General features: G+C 37.7%; 1 protein-coding gene across 1 annotated transcript in view; it reads left to right on the top strand.

Moving 5' to 3' along the window:
* The first annotated feature begins 1712 nt into the window (after positions 1-1712).
* The window catches only part of LOC150080592 (acetylcholine receptor subunit alpha-like), a 90825-nt gene continuing 82219 nt past the window's right edge, over positions 1713-10318 (top strand). Inside the window, exon 1 of the mRNA XM_090381524.1 lies at positions 1713-2105. Coding sequence (XP_090237650.1) covers positions 1812-2105 — 294 coding nt within the window. The 5' untranslated portion in view covers positions 1713-1811. The remainder of the gene's footprint in view (positions 2106-10318) is intronic.

Here is a 10318-nt window from a genome sequence, read left to right as displayed (position 1 = left end):
GAGACTCTAGATGTTTGGTTGTCGTGTGCGACGAATCATATATTCTAATCCTACCTACAGTTTGTAATCTAATGAGTTGAAATCAGAACTTTCAAGAAGAACAAGCCAAGGGGTTAATGAACTCAGCGTTATTTCCGAACCTTTGCCGAATGTTTTGTCTTACGAGCATGAATAAATCCAAATGGAATTTTGCATCACCCTCCATCAAACAGTTTCATTAGATGACCTCATTACCATCTCCAGAATGTATTCTTCTAAGGATTCTGCACTCCCCCTTGTACAGTTTTACTGAAATGCAGCTAAACAAGTCCATCATAGGAAATCCTCCATTAAATCCTGACTAAGGCAAGTGACCTTTGTGGATGATCTGAACAGCTTTTTGAAAGCCGTGAAAATAGACTCAATGATTGTATTTATTAAAATAGTGAAGATTATTTTTTATTATGAGGCGTTATTGTATTGCGTTATAAATTGCATATATTCTATCGTCGGATTGTATAATTAAGGGGTTTGTATAATTAATAACTAGGTGGCTTCGTCCCATGCTCGCTTCGTTTGATAAAAGAAAATAAAATATTTACAGAAGCTTTCGGCACTGTGTGTGTCTCTTCCTCAGCTATGAATACATAAATACGCTACATATGGAAATCCAGAATGGTACCGCGTGGTCATGCTAGATAAACAAAGCGCGAGCACGAGGTTTATCTAGCATGATCACGCTAAAACAGAAGCTTATTTTACCACAATAAAACAAGCTTCTGTTACGTAGTTTAGTATTTGTTACGTAGTCACGCATCCCTCTTCTCCCATTGGCTGAATAAATATCACTAGGAGGACAATTATTTTAATGTATAGAAAGATAAAGGAACAACTGTAAAGAAGGTCTCCTCATTGTTATGCCTTCAAATTCGTTGTTCCTTCTTGATATCGGAATTTAATTTTCACTACTGATATGTAGTGAAAATTAAAAGTATTTTTACAATTGCATTTTACTGTTTAATACATTTACTGGAAGGCAGGACGCCATTAAATATATTACCAGTGTGTAGTGAAGGATGTATCATTCTTTTAAATGCCCACCTGAGTATTACAATCCTCTTTGCAGATAATATGTTTTATCACGTGAACAATATTTTAAAACAGTGCTGAATAACCTCATATTACCAGTAGTTTTTATTAACTAAATATAAATAATTACTGAAACTTCAACTATCCGAAATCTAAATTCCCATTAATAGAAGGAAAATATTTAAAAAAAAGAAAGAAATTTCCATTAACTTTGAAGTCCTCCATCTCATCGATATGCCAAGTTCCTTGAGATAGTTGCAGAACTCTCATCATCATCCGCTGCCAAGCAGAAACTTGAAACGTCATATAACATTCTACCGCAAAGAAAGTTGGATGAGTGAAACTTGAAGATGCTGATTAAGGCAGAAATGATCTCTCTGCTACAGTAACAGGAGAGGATGCAGTATTTATTAAACCTCGAATAAATAGCCTACTACGTTGGCACCAAAAAGCCTTATGAATCTGAACAAAACAATTGCATTCTATTACTCTCTCTCTCTCTCTCTCTCTCTCTCTCTCTCTCTTGATCTTGCGCTTGCTCTGTCAGTATACACGAGTGCTGAATGGTATATAGGATGCTGCTGTCTCTCACTGCTTGCAGCGAGGGCGCCCCTATCGATCTTCCCTACAAACTGTGCCTCTCTCATTCGGCAGGCAGTGTGCGCAGCTTCTGTTCACGGCCGTTTCCGTCGGGGGTGTTTTGCAAGTTATAATCAATATTTAGAGAACTCAAACTGATCCAGATGAGGCGGATTACCTCGACGTATGACTTAGGATACCGGGTGATAATACATCAGACAGAAGCAGCGTCTCTGGCGTTCTCAAGAAGCCGACAACAGCGGACTTCTAGACTGTGTCTGTTGGTTGTATCTTTCCTCCAGCTCCTCCTCATCGCGAGTTGTTATGCACATCCGGATGCTAAGAGGCTGCACGAAGATCTTCTCAGCGAGTACAACCGCCTTATACGACCTGTCGGGAACCATTCGAACAAAGTAACAGTACGATTAGGCCTTAAACTGTCCCAGCTCATCGATATCGTGAGTAATACTTTCATTTATTCCTTGCGACCGTCCGCTCATTTCACGCATCTTTCTGGGTTGGTGAACTGCAATTCTTAATAGGCGCACTGCTTTTGCTACACTCATGGCACAGTCCCGTGTTAGTGGCGACACTTTGGTCAACAAGCACTTGTATAACACGTGCGGTGGCTTTCTGGACACCCTCAACTTCAATTTTATTATTTTTACGCATAAAATATATTTTATAGACTCGTTTAAATGTCAGTTTGGTAAATCCAGATGATTGTAAAATATTTTTCCTAGTGATGGAATAATTATTAGTATTATAAAACTCTGTATGTTTGTATGTATCTGTAGCGCATTCAGAGCGTGTCTGGTAAGATCGTTCACCTGGCATCCCATAGATTTAGTCGAAATTGTCCATCAGAGCTAAACTCGTCATCAGCCACCAGGCGTTGAATCTCAAGAGCGCTTTGGACACTGAACACTCGAAATACAGAGTCTACAAAAATACGTCTTGTGACCCAATTCATTTATCAGTGTTTTGCAAAACTCGCCGCAGAAAAATAATATCGGTTCATTACGATATAAGGAGTAGAAGTAATAAGACAGCGTGTCGCATACCTCGTAAAAATTTAATAGTGCTCTTTATTATACGAAGGCCAAATTTTTGGCAATCAACCAAGTCTATCTATCGGACTCGTGTGTTTAAAAGAACCAAATGCTGTGTTTTTGTATTTATTTGTCTAAAGACTGCAAAATAGCGGACCAGTTTTATGGCTTAAAATGCAAACTGAAAGTTGGAGAATTGATACAATCAGGAGGAGGTGTCTGCGAGTTGATAACATTTTTATGATAATACACTTAAATGGCGTAACTTGGAAAAATCTGCGCCTACTTTAATAAATGTTATTTATGGACTTAAGAGTCCTCAATCTCGTACGTATGTGGTCAAATAGAGAGAGTGAGAGAGAGAGAGAGTATCTGATAACCATTTAAGGATGTGCGGAAAATTTAACTTCATCTCATAAATTATTTTTACTTCTATTTAAGTATAGTGAATGAGAATTAAATCGATGGTTTTATGGAAATTTCGCTCATTCTATGTACATTAGTCGTCCTGCGATAATACAGTGTGGTAATACTAGTAAAATAATCTGAACCACCAAAGGATTCTGTATTTGTGCCATTTCTTTAACATTCAGTTTTATCGAGAAAAAATTTATAATTTATTTTCGACTAATGTATGGTTCGATTATATTGGGATCTCCAACCCATGGCCACGACCTTTGTTTTTCTGTATACTGGGATCTCTTCACGTTGAAGTGACAGCGCCACTTTCTTGTTTGCATCCAGGTACTTAAAAGTCTTTGCACTGCTCTGCTCTGCATAATAATATTACCTGGTTCGGGTGGATGAAAACATTTTCTTAAATAAAGCGTGTAAAATCTGGATAGAGATTTAGTAAATTGTGGATCTGTCATGTTTTTCTTTATATTCCACGGTCAGCAGATTTTGATTGTCATCAGAAGACACTGTGGTATTATGGAACGAGAGAAGAACTTTCGGTATGGTTCCTTTTATAAAGTCTTCATGCAGTTCATTACTTTTAGACAAATAAGAGTAATAAAATACTGTTATTTGTTTAAAATATGAGACACGGTTACGATAAACTGTTTCTAAACTTATTGTTGTCTCATCAGATAGTTGGTGAACTGAATTAGTACGTCTCTGACGACTTGTGAACACTTCAAACAGTTCTATGTAAGTTTTTTATTGTGGATAGATGTTAAAACTTCGAGTATTTAATATATCAAAAACTATAAAGCCTTAAAAACAAGTTTAGTAAATTTAGGACTATCTTGTTGTCAGTTTACTAAATATAATTCTAAGGCTAATTATCTTTCTCTGTATTGAATACTAGATGCAAGTATAATTATTTTATTTGTAGTTATATTGTACGTATAATAGCAGGGTTTCGTATTTTTATTATAGAAGTTAATATTTCTCCGGCTAGCGCTGTGGTTATAATCACCGTCTTCCCCCCCACCTACACCTGGTGGAAAAGGCCCAGATTTGAATCCCGTCAATGACGCGAGGAACTTTTATAGGCTTTTTTTCACTCCGTAGCTGAGTTAGTCGGTCTCAGGCGATGAAAGCAAAGTTTGTCCCTCAGAAGCTCGAGAAATTCGGGTTTTTACAGCACAACAGGCAAACCGACCAATGAATACACCCACTTTACAGACAACACACACGGGTAGATGAGGAAATTCTCGGGTAATCCTAATATCATTTTTTTTTTCTTGTTCATTTTAATTATTTAACATTATAACATAAGGAAACTTTTTTGGAACATTGATATTTATGAGATTTAAATTAATTTATAATAAATAAATAATGTAATTCTCTGGTTGCCCAAATATGACAGTTATTTTTGAACATCTTAATTATCTAACATTATAATATAAGAATTTTTTTTTGCGATGTCAATGTTTCAATGAAATAAATTTATTATAAATTTACTTATAATAAACAAATAATTTTAGCTAAAAACCAAATTAACCGAAAAGTCAAGCTTACGTCTCTATAAGTAGAATTTTAGAGACTTAATGGAAAATTATTATTAATTTTCCATTAAGTATTTTGTTAATTATTTATATCATTTAAGTCATTTATTAATAATTAAAAAATTAATGTATTTTAACCCATTTTCCTTCTATCCTTTCTTTTATTCTTCATTTAATGTTTATTTATTTTTCAGTTCATTTCACTATTATCATTTATATAATATCTGTGTGTACTCCAGACTTACTAACACAAGCCATAATAACTAAATATTAAAACTACTACAACAACAAAAAAAGGAGTGCAGTAGTGAGTTTAACTCATGAACCCCTCAGGAAATCGCCAGTTTTCAAGCAAGTGAAGATCCCTAGTGTGGTTAGGTTAGTCAAATATATCCTCATTTAATGTTCAATGACAGAAACCAGGCATAAATTTGAAATGGTTTATTAAATGATGAAAATTCAGATGATTTATTTATTAAATCGGTGATTAATAGCGAAAGAAAGTATTACAGGGTAGTATAGATACAAACTCTGTTAGCAACAGTACATGTCATTAAATCAGGTTGTTGTAGTAGGGTTTTAGGAGCATCAGCGACTAAGGCCATATTGCTCAGTGTATATTGTCTGTTAATTGCGTGTGTTCTGTGGTAGATTTTCTGTTTACTTGACGAAAACCCTGAGTTTCGAGGAGAAAAAGCCATGCAATCCCCGCCTAAGACCGACTAACTCAACCACGTTGTGAAAAAGACCCATAAAAATTCCTCCCTTCATCGACAGGTCTCGAACTCGGGACTTTTACACCCGGTGCGGGGAGGACGGCGATTCTGCCGAGGGCTCATTAAATCAAGTGAATATTATTGTGTAAAAAGTATCAAAATAAGTAAGTTCTTCCACACAGCAGAACTATTTAATAATTGGCAACGTTTCTGGATTACATGGTTAATCCAGAAACGTTCAGGGACTCTAGATCCCATGTTGGAGTGCAGAATCCTTTCATCGGGCCTAATACACTGGTGTGCAAAACTTAAGGACCAGTCAGGTTTTCACTTCTAGCTTCTCATAGGAGTGGCCTGGATATGGTAAAAGCATACCAAAGGAACCTCGTGAGGTACAGAAATGATGAAGGAAACAACACCGACACAACAACGGAAACAAAACGGTACAGAGGGACTTGATTCAAAAATGGCAACATAGCACTGGCTGCCATGATACAGATGCATCACTGCCAAAGATGGAAAAAATGGAAGAGATGGTCCTCAGTAGGAGCTATGACCACCCCTAATGTCGATGCAGGCTTTGCACCGCCTGTCCATATTTAGAACAATGTTGTTGATAAGTTCTTGAGGTAACATCGTCCATTCCTCTGTCAGCGCCATCTTCAGTTGGTGAACATTTTCTAGTGGGTGTGGACGTGCCAATAGGCGTCTTCCCAGAGCGTCCCATATATGTTCGATCGGATTTAGATCGGTGGAACGGGCAGGCCAATTCATAAGAACAATGTCCTCACTTTCCAAAAGCATATCAATAGCTGCAGTGCGATGGGGTGTGGCGTTATCATCCATAAACACGAACTCGGGGCCAATGGCACCTCGGAACAGACGCGCATGGGGAAGAATTACTTCAGTACAGTAGCGTGCACCGGTTACAGTACCGCCTTCCAGTATCTGGAGTTGTGTACGTCCATCCAAAGTAACGCCTTTCCAGACGAGAACACCTCGACCGCCATATCGATCCCTTTCAGTGATGTTTGCGGGGTGATACAGTGTGCCAACCTCTCGCAATTAGCTGACGTACAGAATCGGTGCTGAGACTGAATCTACTCTCATCAGTAAAGAGTACCTTACCCCATTGCGGTGCTGTCCAGTCCTTGTGTTCGATGCACCACTGTAGACGGTGTCTCCAATGGACAGGTGTTAAAGGGACACAGCGTACTGGCCGTCGGGCAAACAGTCGCCTCTGTGGAGTTGCCTGTAGGAGTATATAGCGGTTATCATTGGGCGTTGTTTTTCGTGGACGACCACCACTGGTCCATCGAACAGCTGTACCTGTCGTTCTGAAGGCTGACCACGCACGTGAGACGATGCTTTGGGCGATACCGAACTCTGCAGCCACACTCCTCGCACTTCGAACTTCCCAGTTATTCGACTCCGGGTAAAGTCATCCAGATGTATGAAACCAATCGAGCGTCTGTAACAATCGTGCTCACCATTCGGTAATTTGGCCATAACTGCTGGTTTTATCTGTTTATGTGAGCTCTCTCATCATGATTCATATTTTTGCGTGTGCACCAGCTTTCTATTGAACGGCCACAGGCTGTTTCGTTTGATTTTGTGGTTGTAATCTTTAGAAATAGTGTTGGTCCTTAAGTTTTGTGCACCGGTGTATGAACGATTAGGCTACCCATACATGGTGGAAGGCTCTTCTGTTGCGCGACAATTTAACTTACCCATTCTGATACTTTGTGCACAATAAAATTTTGTGCCCTTGATAACAATTCTCGTGATTCAGTAAGTGTTATTCGTATGTCTCATTAATTCATTATTAACTACCACATAGTGCTCTTCTCTCAATACAAGCACATGTGCCCTCGTGGGTACCACAGTTTGTAGAAACGCCGTCCTCCCCACACCAGGTGGAAAAGACCTGAGTTCGAATCCCGTCAATGACGCGAGAAATTTTTATGGGCCTTTTTCACAACGTGGCTGAGTTAGTCGGTCTCAAGTGAGGGTATCGTGGTTTTTTTCTCACAGAAACTCGTGTTTTTCGCCCAGAAAACAGAAAATCGACCATAGAACTTACGCAATTTACAGTCAGTATACACTGAGCAATGTGGTCTTAGTAGCTGATGCTACTGAAACCACCACAACAAGTACATTGTTATCACACTTTTACCAACGTTCATTACGCATAATTACAGATGTAAATATCTGCCATGTGTATCGTGAACCACTGTTCCAATTGAGTTTGTTACCTAATACCGCCTGAATTCAGCTGATAAGGGAAAGTGAGGTTACATGAAGTTTCTTCCAGGTTCTGGGTTAACCAATTTTAGGGAAAAGTAAAGTGTGTATGCACGAGCACAGGCACGCGTACACACATAATTTAGAGGCCGGATACATTACCCTTTATGACCTCAGTTGCCTTGGCACAATCTAATCCCATTACGTTTGCTGTGATCGATTAATATCCTTTCTTTATGCTTCTAAAACATTCCGCATTGGTATAATTTAGAACTCGAAAGAATGGCTAATCGCACTTTTCAAAAGAAGATTTAAATCTCAGGATGCTAATTATCGTACGAATATTTCGCTGAGTTTAATTATGAAATTGTGAGTTAATTATGTTGCAACAGCTTCGTTCCTGGGTGTTCGTAAGGAACAAATCAAAAGTAAGAAATGAAATACGTATTTTGCTTTTTTGCCTATTACTCCTGTTTTTAAAAGTTGGAAACGAACTTATGAAATCATCAGCGTGTCACTAAATTTTATTGCGTACAGGTTTTCATCATTATCGAAACTGCTTGTCCTCATAATCAAATTTATTCCCTTTATTAAAACTGTTCATCGTCATTATCAAGCAGTTTTGATAATGAGGATACATTATTCTCAACAGATCAAATTTTTACTCTGTTATTCCATAGGTTTAGTTTCCAAGAAAATGCATTTAATTTGTCTCGAAATTCAAAAATGTGTGCTTTTGCAATTGAATAAGTATTTAGTTCCTCAAATATATCGCTAATCTCTAAATCAAGTCAAATTCATTAAAGATTCCACTCGGAACTTTTTCTACGAATTTATGATTTTTCTCGTTCTAAAGGGATGCAAACTTCTTCCCAGCATTCGAACACCACCAGAAGAAACTTTTCACTTGAAAATCTATATCTTACTTCACTAGCACAACTGGACAGTAATTTAAAATTAACTGCACCCATTCCAATAGAAATGTAGAGAATAAGTTTGTTTTTAACGTTATTTGCTTATTTTACAAAAGATATTACAGTTGATGACAGTAGGCATAGTTCTGGATTTACTCCTTTGAAGGCATTACTTCTCTACATATATCTGAAGGTGGTTCAACAAAGGTAACTGAAATCTTTCCCAAAATCTGTTACTAGTAATAATAATATTGCTAGTGGAATAATTGGCTGGGATACTGTATCTTATATTCAGTCCCTTAATTAGCGTTGCCGCAAGCCACGTGCATTATATCCAAATAAGTGTATGATCACTGGCCGATTTGCATGTCGTGTTGGCTGAAAAACCCAGATTAACTAATGGTGAAAGACTCCTACTCCCTCTGAATGAGTTTAGCTGACTCCAGCCTGGAGGAATTTCGAAGACCTGGAGGACTTTAGAAATTCCACCAATCGTCGATGAGAATCGAACTCAGACCTCTCCAAACGAATAGCAGGTGGCAATGTATCGTGCCGACTAAGTTGCCACGTAGAACATATTGTAACTACGTAATTTATTGCAATTTATTGCAGTAGGAAGTGTCAAATCTTCCGATGACGCTTTTTTCACTTAATTGTCATATATGCAGCTTTATAAGATGTAAGTACCATTTTTGAAGAGCAAAAGTAATTCAGAAAAGTCTTGATAGTCCACCAATTTCGTGGATTTACATCGATATCACAATCAAAAGAATAAGTATTTGAATTTAAAAATTCAAATATTTATTATCATATTTTCTGATTCTGGATTTTAAAACGTTATTCTGGAAAAAAAATTATTAGATTAGTTTAAAGAATTATTTTAATTTTGAAACATGAATATTAAACGATTATTATTAAACGATTCGCACCCTTGTCTTGTCATTTGCTGATATTGTTAAATATGAATGACTACGCCAAGCGCATCCTCTCTCAGGCCGCACCCTTGTGCAAACAGAAAAGTGAATAAATCTAGTTTTCAAGTTCGTCATGAACGTAAACGTAGAACTACTCGTGGCCCTGAGTTTTGCATACGATTGAAGAAACCCAAGATGAAAGCTTACAAGGAGTTGAAAGGGGATTATGGGGATCGGATAGACAGCGCCAGTCAATAGATTCTTGCAGATTTCCCACGATACTTTTCAGAAAAGTAGAAGGTTTGGAATGTAAAAATATATTATAATGAGGTAATACAACAGCCGTTACTGGGTGCAAAGACTGAAGATGACTGTCAGACAACTTGCATACTGATATAGCTCACATGTCATACTTAAAGACCATTTATGTCTCTGATCTGTGTGAAATAACACGCATTAAAGAAAACGAGTGAACTGCATATATTTACGGCGTTAAAAGCCTAATTCTTAGCTTCTAACACATTCTCATTTGTCCCAAGTGACATTTTTCAAATTCCAGTAATGAAGGGGAAAGCTTCATGGACATTGTTTCGAGATCAAAGAGGCAGCTGTAAAAGCTGCTGAGACTATTTTAATGAAATATCAAATAATGGAAGACACATATCACAATCTTTTTCTTTTCAGTTGCCCAGATCACTCGACAATACCGAATAATTCTCAGGATCCGACCTGCAACAAATTTTAGAGAACGCATACCCAAATACAAGAGACAAAAAGCTGCGCATTGCTAGCTGCTGTAAAGTGAGATGTAGAGGAAACCTCTGTTGCTGCTACTACTGCTCAATTTTCTGGAAAGATCCACATCACCTGCGTGTT

This window comes from Mastigoproctus giganteus, chromosome 9, assembly GCF_048544385.1.
Source record: "Mastigoproctus giganteus isolate SK-2022 chromosome 9, ASM4854438v1, whole genome shotgun sequence".
NCBI lineage: Eukaryota > Metazoa > Arthropoda > Arachnida > Uropygi > Thelyphonidae > Mastigoproctus > Mastigoproctus giganteus.
This window is presented reverse-complemented; position numbering and strand designations above follow the sequence as displayed.